This window comes from Lutra lutra, chromosome 12 (assembly GCF_902655055.1).
Source record: "Lutra lutra chromosome 12, mLutLut1.2, whole genome shotgun sequence".
NCBI lineage: Eukaryota > Metazoa > Chordata > Mammalia > Carnivora > Mustelidae > Lutra > Lutra lutra.
Window position 1 is genome coordinate 71,222,310 of NC_062289.1, and position 14,962 is coordinate 71,237,271.

General features: G+C 42.3%; 1 protein-coding gene and 1 non-coding gene across 2 annotated transcripts in view; one reads left to right on the plus strand and one right to left on the minus strand.

Annotated features, from left to right (window-relative positions):
* The first annotated feature begins 7,695 nt into the window (after positions 1-7,695).
* The window catches only part of PISD (phosphatidylserine decarboxylase), a 43,107-nt gene continuing 35,840 nt past the window's right edge, over positions 7,696-14,962 (plus strand). Inside the window, exon 1 of the mRNA XM_047696906.1 lies at positions 7,696-7,811. Within this exon, the coding sequence (XP_047552862.1) occupies positions 7,747-7,811 (65 nt within the window). The 5' untranslated portion in view covers positions 7,696-7,746. The remainder of the gene's footprint in view (positions 7,812-14,962) is intronic.
* LOC125082727 (U4 spliceosomal RNA) lies at positions 12,365-12,502 on the minus strand. Its single transcript, XR_007122055.1, has one exon. It is a non-coding gene; the product is annotated as a U4 spliceosomal RNA (small nuclear RNA).

The window sequence follows — 14,962 nt, forward strand, 5'->3', positions numbered from 1 at the left end:
CAATCCCAGGACCCTGAGATCATGACCTGAGCCAAAGGCAGAGGCTTTAACCCACTAAGCCACCCAGGCACCCCTTAAATAAACTTTTTAAAATAAAAAGTATTTTGGGATTGCCTGACTGGCTCAGTGGGTGGAGCATGTGATTCTTGATCTCAGGGTTGTAAGTTCAAGCCCCACATTGGGTGTAGAGATTACTTACAGATAAAATCTTTTTTCAAAAAAGTATTTTGAACTGAGTAATATTGAAAACATGGTAGCTCAAAATAGAATGTATAGCTAAGGCTCTACTTAGAAATAAGTTATAGGGGCATCTGGGTGACTCAGTGGGTTAAAGCCTCTGCCTTCGGCTCAGGTCATGATCCCAGGGTCCTGGGATCGAGCCCCGCATCTGGCTCTCTGTTCCACAGGGAGCCTGCTTCCTCCTCTCTCTCTCTGCCTACCTGCGATCTCTCTCTGTCAAATAAATAAATAAAAATCTTAAAAAAAAAAAGAAATAAGTTGCAGCCTAAAATGCATATATTAGAAAAGATTGGTGAAAAACAAATCCTCTAAGTATTCTGAGAAATTTAGAAAAGGACAGCACATTGAACCCAAAGAAAGTAGAAAAAATAATACAGTTAAGTAGGTACTAATAAAATAAGAAAACAAATGTATAATTGATCAAATAGTCAAAGTTAAATGAGTCCTTTGAAAAAAAAATGTTAATAAACATCTAGCAAGATTGACCAAGAGAAGAAAAACAAAAGAGACACTTCATAAATTCACCTATGTCAGAAAAGAACATGAATACATCACTAAAAATCCTATAAACATGAGAAAGAATACAAAATAATGTTAGGGGGCACCTGGGTGGCTCAGTAGGTTAAGCATCTGCCTTCAGCTCAGCTCATGATCCTGGAGTACAGGGATCAAACTCCACATTGGGTTCTCTGCTCAGCAGGGAGTCTGCTTCTCCCTCTCTCTCTGTCCCATGCCCCCGTTCATGGTTTCTCTCTCTCTCTCTCTCACTCACTCTCTTTCTCAAATAAATAAATAAATAAATAATCTTTTAAAAAAGAATGTTAAGAACAAGTTTGTGCCAATTAACTGAAATTTTAGATAAAATGAACAAATTCCTAGAAGAAGGACAACTTATCAAACCAACACAAGAATAGGGCACCTGGGGGCACCTGGGTGGCTCAGTGGGTTAAAGCCTCTGCCTTGGGCTCAGGTCATGGTCCCAGGGTCCTGGGATTGAGCCCTGCATCAGGCTCTCTGTTCAGCGGGGAGCCTGCTTCCTCCTCTCTCTGCCTGCCTCTCTGCCTACTTGTGATCTCTGTCTGTCAAATAAATAAATAAAATCTTTATTAAAAACCCAACACAAGAATAGGAAACCTGAACAAATACCACATCTGTTAAACTTTTTAAAAAAGATTTTATTTCTAAATACTTTCTACACCCAAGTGGGGCTCAAACTCACAACCCTGAGATCTAGAGTTGCATGCCCCACTGACTGAGTCAGCCAGGTGCCCCACAATGATTAAATGTATTCAATCTGTGATTGAATCTCCTTCCTTGTCCATGTAGCTTTGCGGATGAATCCTTCCAAATTTTAAGGAAGATGTAGCACCAATCTTACACTTTCCAGAGAAATAAAGAAGAGAAGGGCACTTTCATTTATGATAACAAAAACCTGACAAGAACGTAAGAAAGAATAATAGTCCATTCTCTCTCTATGTAGATACAAAAAACCTAAACGAAATATTAGCAAATTTAATCTAGCGATATATTTAAAAGGATAACACACCATGACCAGCAACACAAGGTTGATTTAACTACGAAAATCAATCAATGGACAAATGAATAGCCACAGGCAAAAGAATGAGGTTGGATCCTTACTTCACAACTTGTACAAAACTTAACTCAAAATGCACCTCGGAGTGCCCGGGTGGCTCAGTGGGTTAAGCCTCTGCCTTCAGCTCAGGTCATGATCCCAGGGTCCTAGGATCGAGCCCTGCATCAGGCTCTCTGCTCAATGGGGATCCTGCTTCCCCTCTCTCTCTGCCTGCCTCTCTGCTTACTTGTGATTTCTGTCAAATAAATAAATAAAAATAAATCTTAAAAAAATGAATCTTAGGGGCACCTGGGTGGCTCAGTGGGTTAAGCCACTGCCTTCGGCTCGGGTCATGATCCCAGGTCCTGGGTTCAAGCCCCACATCGGGCTTTCTGCTCGGCGGGGAGCCTGCTTCCTCCTCTCTCTCTGCCTGCCTCTCTGCCTACTTGTGATTTCTCTCTGTCAAATAAATAAATAAAATCTTTAAAAAAAATGAATCTTAAACTTAAAATGAGTCTTAAACTATAAAACTCTTAGAAGAAAGCATAGGTGTAAATCTTCATGACCTTGATTTTGGTGAATGATTCTTAGATATGACATCAAAAACATAAGCAACAAAAGAAAAAGTAGATAAATTTAACTTCATCAAAATTAAGAACGTTCATATTTCAAAGGACACCATCAAAAAATGAAAAGATAACTCGCAGAATGGGAGAAATCACATATCTGATTAAGGAATTATACGAGAATATATATAAAGAACTCTTACAACTTAATAAAAAGACAATGCAATTTAAAAATGGAAAAGATCTGGGGCGCCAGGTGGCTCAGTCATTAGGCATCTGCCTTCGGCTCAGGTCATGATCCCAGAATCTTGGGATGGAGCCCCACATAGGGCTCCCGGCTCTAGCAGGAAGCCTGCTTCTCCCTCTCCCACTTCCCATGCCTGTGTTTCCTCTCTCACTGTGTCTCTCTCTGTCAAGTGAATAAATAAAATCTTTAAAAAAATAAAAAATAAAAATGGATCTGAATAGACACTTCTTCAAGGGAGATATGCAAATAGCTAATAAACACAGGAAAAGATGCTAAACATTATTAGTCATCAGAGAAATACAAATCAAAGCTAAATGAGATACCACTTCATAGGCATTAGGATGGATGTAATAATGATAATTAAAAAAAAAAACAGAAAATAACAAGTGTTGATGAGATGTGAAGAGATCAAAACCCTCATGCACTGCTGGTGGGAACCTAAAACGGTACAGCCATCTTGGGAAACAATCTGGCAGTTCCTCAAACAATTAACAATTCAATCAACATACAAGCCAGGAATTCCACTCCTAAAATAAAATAAAAAGAAATGAAGTACCAATAGATATTACAACATGGTTGAATCTTGAAAACATTATGCTAAGTGAAAAAGCCAGTTACAAAAATCCACACATTAGGGGTGCCTCGGTGGCTCTGTCGCTTAAATGTTTGACTTTGTCTCAGGTCACAATCTTGGGGTCCTGGGATCCAGCCCTGCTTCAGGCTCCCTGCTCAGTGAGAAGTCTGCTTTTCCATCTCCTTCTGCCCCTCCCCTGCTTGTGCTTTCTCTGTCTCTCTCTCAAATAAATAAATAAAAATCTAAAAAACCAAAAACAGTCTATGGACACCTCTGTAGTTCAGTTGTTTAGGCATCTGCCTTTGGCTCAAGTCATGATCCCAGAGTCCGGGGATCAAGCCCCACATTGGACTTTCTGTTCAGAGGGAAGCCTGCTTCTCCTTCTCTCTCTCCACTCACCCTGTTTGTGTTCTCTCTTGCCCTCTCTCTCAAATAAAGAAATAAATTCTTTTAAAAAGTCTACATATTATTTTGATTCCTTTCATAGGAAAATCCAGAATAGGGAACTCTTTACTTACGTCTGGGGAAGTAGAAATAGGGGACATAGAGGTGATAGCTAAAGGGTGTGGGGTTTCTCTTTGGGGTGATGAAATGTAATTCATTATGGTGATGGTTGCACAATCCTTGTAGATATATTAAAAGCCATTGAGTTGTGCACTTAAAATGAGGGAATTGTATGGTATGTGAACTATATCTCAATACATTTGTCTTAAAAAATAAAAAAAAATCAATGTAAGTCACCACATAAACAGAATTGAGAAGGAAAAAAGCTAATATATGCTCATCTTAATATATGCCAAAATGTACATTTGTATACTCTCACTTATGATAAAAATTTTGCACAATAGTAGGATTAGAAGGGAAGACTTTTTAAAAAATATTATTTATTTATTTATTTGACGAGAGAGAGAGAGAGAGAGAGAGAGAGAGATCACAAGTAGGCAGAGAGGCAGGCAGGGAGAGGGGGAAGCAGGCTCCCCACTGAGCAGAGAGCCCGATGTGTGGCTCGATTCCAGGACCCTGAGATCATGACCTGAGCTGAAGGCAGAGGCTTAACCCACTGAGCCACCCAGGCGCCCCTAGAAGGGAAGACTTTTAATCAGAAAAATATCTATTATAAATACCAAAAACCAAACATCCTACTAGATACAAGCTCATTTATAAAGTATAAATAAAGTATTTATAAAGTATATTTCTATATTCTAGCAATAAACAGAAATAAAAATTTTAAACAGCTTTATTGAGATATTCACATACCATATAATTCGCCCATTTTATTTTATTATTATTATTATTATTTTTTTTTTTTTTAAGTAGGCTCCATGCTGGGTGTGGAGCCCAATGTGAGGCTTGAACTCACAACCCTGAGATCAAGACCTGAACTGAGATCAAGAGTCAGATGCTCTACCGATTGAGCCAGCCAAACACCCCCAAATTCACCCATTTTAAGGTGACACTTCAATGGTTTTTAGTATACTCACAGATATGTATATCATCACCACAGCCAAGTTTAGAACATTTTCATCAACCCCTGAAAAATCTCATCCCTTTAGTTATCCCCATCCCTTCATTCCCTCTTCCCCAGCCCTAGGCGATTACTAATCTGTTTCCTGTCTCTGCAGATTTCTCTGTTCTGGATATTTCTTATGACTAGAATAATACAATATTTTGTGAGTGGGCTCTTTCACTTAGCATAAAGTTTCCAAGGTTCACCAGTGTTGTAACATGAATGAGTACTTCATTCCTTTTTATAGCCAAATAGTATTCCGTTGTACAGATGCACCGTATTTTGCTTATCCATACCATGTCTATGTCATTTGATGGACATTTGTGCCTTTTGGATTTTATGAACAATGCTGCTATAAGCACTTGTGTACAGATTTTTGTGTGGACATACACTTTCATTTCTCTTGGTTATATGCCTACAAGTAGAAGTACTGGGATATATGGTGGTAAGTCCATGGTTAATTGTTGAGAGACTGACAGATTGTTTTCCAAAGAAGGTGCATCTTTTCACATTCCCACCAGCAGAGTATGAAGGTTGTGATTTCTCCACACATATTCTTCTCAATATTTGTTATCAACTAACTTTTACTTTTTTATGTATTTTTTAAGATTTTATTTATTTGAGAAGAGAAAGTGCAAGTGATGGAGGAGGAGAGGAGGCAGAGGGAGAGGGAGAACTGACTTTGTTTTCAAAAATTGTGATAAAATATACATAACATTTTTAAGTGTATAATTCAGTGACATCAAGTATATTCACAATGTTAGACAACAGTTGCCACTATTTCCAGAACTTTTTCATCATCCGGAACAGAAACTTGTACCCATCAACTCCCCAGTCTCCCCTCCGCCCAGCTTCTGGTAGCCTCTGTTCTACTTTCTGTTTATAAATTTGCCATTCTAGGTACTTCATATGGCATCATACAATATTTGTACTTTTGTGTCTGGGTAATTTACTTGTCACAATGTTTTTAAAGTTTATACATGATATAACATGTATCTATACGTCACCCCTTTACATAGCTGAATAATATTCCACTATATGGATGGATCACATTTTGTTTATCCGTTCTTCTATAAATACACTTTCTGGCTATTGTGAATACCGCTGCTATAAACATTGGTGTACAAATATCTGAGTCCCTGCTTTCAGTTCCTTTGGGTGTATATGTAGGAGTGAAATTGCCGGATCATATCATAGCTCTGTGTTTAACTTTTTTTTTTTTTTAAAGATTTTATTTATTTATTTGACAGAGAGATCACAAGCAGGCAGAGAGGCAGGCAGAGAGAGAGAGAGGAGGAAGCAGGCTCCCTGCTGAGCAGAGAGCCCGATGCAGGGCTCTATCCCAGGACTCGGAGATCATGACCTGAGCCGAAGGCAGCGGCTTAACCCACTGAGCCACCCAGGCGCCCCTGTGTTTAACTTTTTGAGGAATTATCAAATTGGTTTCCATAGTGGCTGTACCATTTTACCTTACCACTAGCAATGTACAAGGATTCTAGGTTTTCCACATCCTTACCAATACTTGTTACTTTCCATTTAAAAAAAAATTTATAATCATCCTAATGGATGTGAAGTTGGTATCTAATTATGGTTTTGATGTGCATTTCCCTAATGACTAGTGATGTTGAGCATCTTATTAGCCATTTGTATGATTTTTTTTTTTTTTTTGAGAAATGACTGGCCATTTTTGCCCAGTTTTTTTTTTTTAAGATTTTATTTATTTATTTGACAGAGATCACAAGTAGGCAGAGAGGCAGGCAGAGAGAGAGAGAGGGGGAAGCAGGCATCCTGCTGAGCAGAGAGCCCGATGCGGGGCTCGATTCCAGGACCCTGAGATCATGACCCGAGCCGAAGGCAGAGGTTTAAGCCACTGAGCCACCCAGGCGCCCCTTTTGCCCAGTTTTTAATTTTTTTTTTTAATTGAGTTTTAGAAGTTCTTTTTAAAAAAATATTTAAAAAGAGATCGCAAGTAGGTAGAGAGGCAGGTGGCGGGGGGGGGGGGGGGGGGGGTTGGGGGGGGGGGGGAGAGCAGGCTTCCCCCTGAGCAGAGAGCCCTATGTGGGGCCCGATCTCCGGACCCTGAGATCATGACCTGAGCTGACGGCAGAGGTTTTACCCACTGAGCCACCCAGGCCACCCCGAGTTTTAGAAGTTCTTTTTGTATCCTGGATATTAGATATTTATCAGATACAGGATATACAAATGTTTTCTTTCTGTGGGTTGTCTTTGAATTCTCTTGACAGTGTCCTTTGGTGCACTAAAATTTTAATTTTAGGGGCGCCTGGGTGGCTCAGTCATTAAGTCTCTCCTTTTGAGTTGTCTCAGTTGAATAGTAAAACCAATTCTATACTTCTTTTTCCCATCTCATATTCTAAAGGCCTATGGAAGGAGGTGTCTTTCCTCCAACAGGAAACCTGATGCCTGTTAGGCTCCCTGGAAGGGCTGGTTGGGCACCAGTTGATCTGTGCTTAAATAACCGCACAGAAATAATTGCAGACATCAGGCAATATATCCTCTTGTGTCAAATGTCCAGTGAAGACAACTGTGATTAGCAGGCTGGGGGAGGAAAAAGTGGATCTGTGCTTCTTCAGTTTGGGAAAGTAAGAACGACACACCGTGCACGCAAAGTGCTCAGAACAGGGCCTGGCACTTAGGAAGCACGGAATAAAAGGAGTGATGGGTGCTCTTAGCTTCTCCATTTGTAATTAAGGGTATTGGCTAAGCTGATACATTCTCAGAGCTTGCTTGGGTGACTCATCCTCCAGGCGCACGAGGAATCGCACGCCAGTAGGAAGAAAGACTGCGGACTTTGCACCCAGGCCCCAATACAGCACAGCAGCAAACTACCCAACCTGCTTCTGGAGGTGCCAAAGAGCCTGGCTGAGGCGGCTGGGAGCAGCCATAGGGTGGAGCTTAGCCGTCTCCGCCCACAGCCCACCGCGTTCTTCATTGGTCTCGTGAGCTCTATGTGCGTAACGTCACACGCATGCGCCACAAGTGTGGAAAGGGGGCGTGGCCCACCAAGAAGGAGGACACAAGATGGCGACGTCCGTGAGGTCGAGGTACCTGAGGTTGCTACGCGTGGTCGCACCGTGGCGGAGCAGGTACAGCTGCCTGGAGAGGCTGTCTCGGGTGGGAGGCGGCCTGGTCCGAGCCGGAGTGTCGGGAGGGAAAAACCGTTTCTCTTTTGCGGGCTCGCTAAGAAAGGGTCGGGTAAAGACAGCCATCCACCTTCACGTAGAGCTCGGGAGCAGGTGCGACTGCCGGTGCTTAGGGAGGTCCGGATTTATTTAGGGTCTGGCCTGAGCGCTCTCGCTTTGCCCTTTCCAGCTAAGTGAAAGTGCAGAAGGGACAAAACAAACAAACAAAACAGATGGAATAGGGTGCCGTCACTAGAGTCGAGGCTAGGCTGGACATCTCTTTCGGGGTTTGTGTTCCTGGAAGGGCAGTACGATGTGGGAAGAGCTTTGGATTGGAAGTCGGGGACTTTCATCTCGAATTCTTGGTTTTTGAAGCAAAGAGGTGATCCCAAATTTGGGTGATCCCAAATAAACTGTAAGGAATTAGGGTCTTGTTTACTCTGGGGACTAACTCCCACCTCTTAGGTTCTTAGAATTGGAAAGAGATCTGAGGGATCATCTAAATCCAGCTGTTTTTCGAATTCGCAGAATTGAGGCCTTGAGTGTGGGAGAGACTTGCTCAGTTTACCCAGCCAGTTAGTAGCTGAGCCAGGACCCTGACCAGCCTCATGCATGGACCTTTCCCCCAGACTGCCCAACATCAGGGCAGTTATTATTCAGAAATAGCTTGGGAGCATTTGGACTCCCGGAAAATGGATTAAAATGTTGGTAGCTATGACTCAGAGTTGTCTGCTTGGTGTCATTTCAGAGAGTGAGGGTTTGAGAGATGCACAGTGATTTTTGTTTTTCCAGCAGGGTTAATTTTGTCAGCGTTAACCAAAACTTGCTCTGTGACCAGAGATGGTGACCTGTCATTGTAATTTGGCAAGTAAAAGGACACTGGATTTGGACTGAGAGGGAACAGAAACTGTCATTGGCTTTACCATGAAAGCTTTACTCTGCTCTCACTGACTATTCAGAAATGGTGTAGTTCTCTTAGGAGAAGGCTCTGCAGTGTGGGGTAACTATTGGGATTTGGACTGAGGGTCTCTGATTTGATATTGATACCATCTGTGCTGATTTGATATTGATACCAGCCATGAATTCAGCTAAACTGTGTCATGAGTTAGAACGCTAAAAATGACACTCTTCAGATATTTAAAAAAAAATGCTGATGGGGAACATTACTCACCATCATTTAAAAAAAAGGGTTGGAGGCGGGAGGAGTCATACTTTAGTATCAATGGATATTAAATGAGACTGGATTTAGGTGCGGGGGTTGGAAGGGATGAGGATTTGAACACAATAAGAATTTTTAATTTTCAAAGGTATTATATATTAATACACACAAAAACCAAAAAAACAGTATTTTCTTAGGTTTTAAGTAAAGTATGTCTGTGAGACATATAGATGAAAGCCTCGTATTGCAGGGGAGTTTTTGGTAACTGGGTGATGTGTGGCAGGTGATAGAACAAAGAGAAAGCAACATCTTGGGTGATAATTAATGGCCATGTTTTCCAAACTTATTTGATAAAATAATAGGGTGGATGTTTATTAGAAATTGAGATTCCCAGATATCTCCCCACCTTGCTGCCAAATTCAGATTCAGTAGGTGTAGTAGCTTGGGGCTGAAAGTGCTTCAGATGATTCTCAGGTTTAGGTAAGTATGGACTTAGTAACTAGGTAGTGGTTGCTTATGCAAGACTTTGATTCAGAAATATTTATAATATTCCTACCACTGCAAACCATAGTGCCAAGAACCATGGGGGAAGGGAGGAAAGAAACAAATTATAAGATACAGTATTTGGAATAAGCTTTGTTTTTAAGGAACTTTGCAGTTTAGTAGAAGAGAGAGAAAACACTCAACACTAATACAAGATAGAATGTGGAATAAGGCCTTCAGAAGGCCTGCCAGTCCGTTTTTAGGAGAGTTTTCATAACTTCGGAAAGGGGTGATAGAAGGACTACAGTTCAAGCATCACCACCATAGATGATTTTATTTTATTTTATTTATTTATTTTTTTTTTTAAAGATTTTACCCATTTATTTGACAGAGAGAAATCACAAGTAGGCAGAGAGGCAGAGAGAGAGAGAGGAGGAAGCAGGCTCCCCGCTGAGCAGAAAGCCCGATGCGGGGCTCGAACCCAGGACCTGGGATCCTGACCTGAGCTGAAGGCAGTGGCTTAACCCACTGAGCCACCCAGGCGCCCCAATTTTAAAGGATTTTATAACCGTGACGGTATGGGCACAGACCAATCAGCATGGACATTGGTCATAGGCAATTTTTTTTTTTTTAAGTAATTTTTACTCCCAACGTGGGGCATGAATTTGCAACCCTGAGGTCACATGTCACATGTTCCACTGATTGAGCCCCTGGTCATAGACAATTGGTAATGAATATAAACTGCTATTTTTTTTTTTAAAGATTTTATTTATTTATTTGACAGAGAGATCACAAGTAGGCAGAGAGGCAGGCAGAAAGAGAGGAGGAAGCAGGCTCCCTGCCGAGCAGAGAGCCCGATGCGGGGCTCGATCCCAGGACTCTGAGATCATGACCTGAGCCGAAGGCAGCGGCTTAACCCACTGAGCCACCCAGGCGCCCCTGCTATTTTTTTTTTTTAAAGATTTTATTTATTTATTTGACAGAGAGAGATCACAAGTAGACAGAGAGGCAGGCAGAGAGAGAGAGAGAGGGAAGCAGGCTTCTTGCTGAGCAGAGAGCCCGATGTGGGACTCGATCCCAGGACCCTGAGATCATGACCTGAGCCGAAGGTAGCGGCTTAACCCACTGAGCCACCCAGGCGCCCCATAAACTGCTATTTTATTTATTTATTTATTTATTTATTTATTTATTTTTAAAGGTTTTACCCATCCGTTAGAGAGAGGGAGACAGAGATAGTGTGAGAGAGAGAGAGTGAGAGCGAGCGTGTTCGCACGAATGGGGGAGGAGAGGGAGAAGCTGGTTCCCTGCTGAGCAGGGAGGCCAACCCAGGGATCCATCCCAGGACCCCAGGACCATGACCTGAGCTGAAGGCAGACGCTTAACCAGCTGAACCACCCAGGAGCCCCTAAACTCTGTTGCTTTAAATAATAGTATATGTAACTAGGTGCCGGTTTTTCATGATTGTCTCAGGTAATCTTATTGAGGTAGGTCCTGTTTTTACAGGTGGAGAAATTGAGGCTTAGAATTAATTACGTTTTTAAAGTCACACTGCTAGTGAGTGGCAGTGAGCCATACAATCAGACTTGTATGCTCAGTCATGGGCTTTAATCACCTGTTTGCAGGATACCCACATGAGTAACCAGCTTCAGAAGAGACATCTGATTAAACTTATCTATTCATCCCTCTGGGCTTAATCTCGCCACTGAGATTGGAGTTCAGTAAGAGGGCAGACCCCTATGTTCATCAAGAAATATGGACAGTTGGGGCGCCTAGGTGGCTCAGACAGTTAAGTGTCTGCCTTTGGCTCAGGTGATGATCCCAGAGTTCTGGGATCAAGCCCTGCATCAGGCTCCTTGCTCAGCGGGGAGCCTACTTCTCCCTTTCCCTCTTCCTACTGCTCCCCCCCTCCCCGCTTGTGCTCTCTCTCGCTCTCTCTCTGTCAAAAAAATAAAATCTTTTAAAAAAAGGTTCATGGACAATAAACAAATAGGTGGAGATATATCTATATCTATCTATATATATAGATACACACACACACACACATACATACTCACACGTATATATGTAATCTGTTCATTTTAGGTAGCAAGAAGTGCTATGAAAAAAAAAAAAATAGGGTCACCTGGGTGGCTCAGTGGATTAAGCCTCTCCCTTTGGCTCGGGTCATGATCTCAGGGTCCTGGGATTGAGCTCCATATCGGGCTCTCTGCTCAGAGAGATCACAAGTAGAGAGAGAGGGTGGGGGGGGGAAGCAGGCTCCCTGCTGAGCAGAGAGCCCGACTCGGGACTCGATCCCAGGACCCTGAGATCATGACCTGAGCTGAAGGCAGCGGCTTAACCCACTGAGCCACCCAGGCGCCCCTTAAGTTTATTTTTTACGTAATCTCTACACTCAACGTGGGTCTTGAACTTAAGACCATGGGAACAAGTTGCATGCTCTTCCAGCTGAGCCAGCCAAATGCCCCTTGGCAGATAAAGATATATTTTATTTAATTTTTTTTTTTAAGATTTTATTTATTTATTTGACAGAGAGAGATCACAAGTAGACAGAGAGGCAGGCAGAGAGAGAGAGAGAGGGAAGCAGGCCTCTCGCTGAGCAGAGAGCCCGATGTGGGACTCGATCCCAGGACCCTGAGATCATGACCCGAGCCGAAGGCAGCGGCCCAACCCACCGAGCCACCCAGGCGCCCATTTTATTTAATTTTTTTAAAAAATTATTTACTTGACAGAGATAGAGCACAAGTAGGCAGAGGGAGAGGGAGAAGTAGACTCCCCACTGAGCAAGAAGCCTGATGCAGGGCATGATCCCAGAACCCTGGGATCATGACCTGAGCCGAAGGCAGATGCTTAACAACTGAGCCACCCAGGTGCCCCAGATAAATATATTTTAAAGGAAGTTTTCCTGTCTTGCTAGTGTACTGAATATGGATAGTGAGAAAGGACGGACTTCTATTAGCAATAATTGCGCCTCGGATAAACCTCATTGGCTACGATACTGCCACTGCGCAAAGCTAGGACGGACTTCTATAAGAATGAGTCTTAGGGTTTTGATTTGTGTAGCTGTGTGAGGGGTGGTACCTTTTGCTGAGATTGTGTATTAATAGAAATGTTGCTATAGTAGCAGGTAAACCCCAGGATCTCTAACTTAACACAGTAAGTTTATGTCTTGATCTTATAAAGTCCCAGTGGGTCCTTCTGATTAGTGGGACAACAGTAATTCAAAGGTGCTCCCGCTGTCTTTAGCACATGGCTCCCCAAGTTCTGCACTTTTGTCTGCAGTGAGCCAGCTGAAGGGGAAAGCCTGGAGGTGGATTCCTGGAAAACCTGAATGGTCTTCACATTGGTTAGAACGCAGTTTTGTGGTCACACCCTACTGCAGAGGAAGCTGGGAAACTCCATGTTTTGGGTGTCCAGGGAGAAGAAGACATGGATTTGATAAGCACAGACTAGTCACACAGCAGGTGGACACCTCTGGGGGTGGTGGGGAGCAGGTTGAAGGGGAGTTAGGGAGGGTTAAGAGTTGTGTTTTGGACAAACTCAATTTGAGATGATGAAGAGTGGGGATGTTGAGTAGCCAGTTGAAAAAAAATGGATCTGGACATCTCTGAAGGAGCAGTGAGGGAATCATCAGTGTCTGGCTATTTAAAGACAGGTGCCTGGGGCCTGAGTGAAATAGGTGATGGGGATTAAGCCATGCATTTATTGTGATGCGCATTGAGTGACGTGTGGAATTGTTGAATCACTGTATCATACACCTGAAACTAATATAATACTGTATGTTAATTATATTGGAATTAAAATTTTAAAAAGTAAAGGCAGGGGACTAGATGAGCAACTCTAGGAAGAGTGTAGATAGAGATGAGATCTGAACGTGGGCATGGCAACAGTTTGAAGGCAGGGAGAGGCCAGAAAGTTAGGAGGAAAATCAGCGTCCTAGAGCCATGTGAGAGTTGTGTTTCAGGAAGGAGAAAGGGTGAAGAGGTCAAGAGGTACAAACTTCTAGTTGTAAAATAATTAAGTGATGGGGATGTGTAGTTAATCATAAAAAAGTTTTGTAGCTGCATAGCGACGTATGTTAACTAGACTTACTGTGGTGATCATTTTGCAATATATGCAAAATTTTAAAAAGATTTTATTATTTATGAGAGAGAGATAGCAAGAGAGGGAACACAAACAGCAGGGCTGGAGAGGGAGGAACAGGCTCTCCGCTGAGCTGGGAACCTAATTTGGGGCTGGCACAGGATACTGGCACCATGACCCGAGGCAAAGGCAGACCCCTAACTACAGAGCCACCCAGGCGCCCCGCAATGTATACAAATACTGACTCATGTTGTACACCTGAGACTAACAATGTTATATGACAGTCATACCTCAATTAAAAAAAGAAAGGGATTAGTTGTGGCAGATGCTGCTGTGAGAGGTCAAATAATATGAGACCCAAGAAACATGCATTGTGTGCTGGCAACACAGAGGTTGTTGGTGACCTTGACAAGAGGTGACAGGATAGGAACAAAAGCCTGGTTGAGCAGGATTAAGAGAGGGTGGGAAGTGAACCTAGGTCTTTTTTTGGTTAAGTTTTTATTTTTTATTTTATTTTACTTCAAGATGTTACTTATTAAGTGAGAGTGAGAGAGAGAATATGTGTGAGCCAGGGGAAGGGCAGAGAAGCAAATTCCCACTGAGCAGGGAGCAGATGTGGGGCTCCATCCCAGGACTCTAGGATCATGACCTGAGCCAAAGGCAGACGCTTAACTGACTGAGCCACCCGGGGTGCCCTTTTTAAGCTTTTATTTTAATTCCAGTTAGTTAACATACAGTGTTATATTAGTTTCAGTGTTACAGTGTTATATTAGTTTCAACAATATACTGATTCAGCAATTCCATACGACACACAATGCTCATCACAAGTGTGCTCCTTAATCCCCATCACGTATTTAACTCATCCCTCTACTCCCCTCCCCTCTGGTACCTATCAGTTTTTGTTCTCTGTAGTTATAAAGAGTCTGTTTCTTGTTTTGTCTCTCCCGTTTTTTCTTTTTTGCCCTCTTTTCATTTTTTTGATTCTTAAATTCCACGTATGAGTTAAATCATTTGTTATTTGTCCTTCTCTGACCTATCTCACTTAGCATTATACTCTCTAGCTCCATCCATGTCATTGCAAATGGCAAGATTCATTCTTTTTTATGGCTGAATAATATTCCATTGCCTGTGTATGGCGTGTGTGTATATATACATACATATGTCTATACACACACCACATCATCTTTAACCATTCATCAGGTGGATACTTGAGCTGCTTCCATATCTTGGCTATTGTAAATAATCCTGTTATAAACAGGGGTACAAGTATTACTTTGAATTAGTGTTTTTGTATTTTTTTTTTAAGATTTTATTTATTTATTTGACAGAGAGATCACAATTAGGCAGAGAGGCAGGCAGAGAGGGAAGGAAGCAGGCTCCCCGCCAAGCAGAG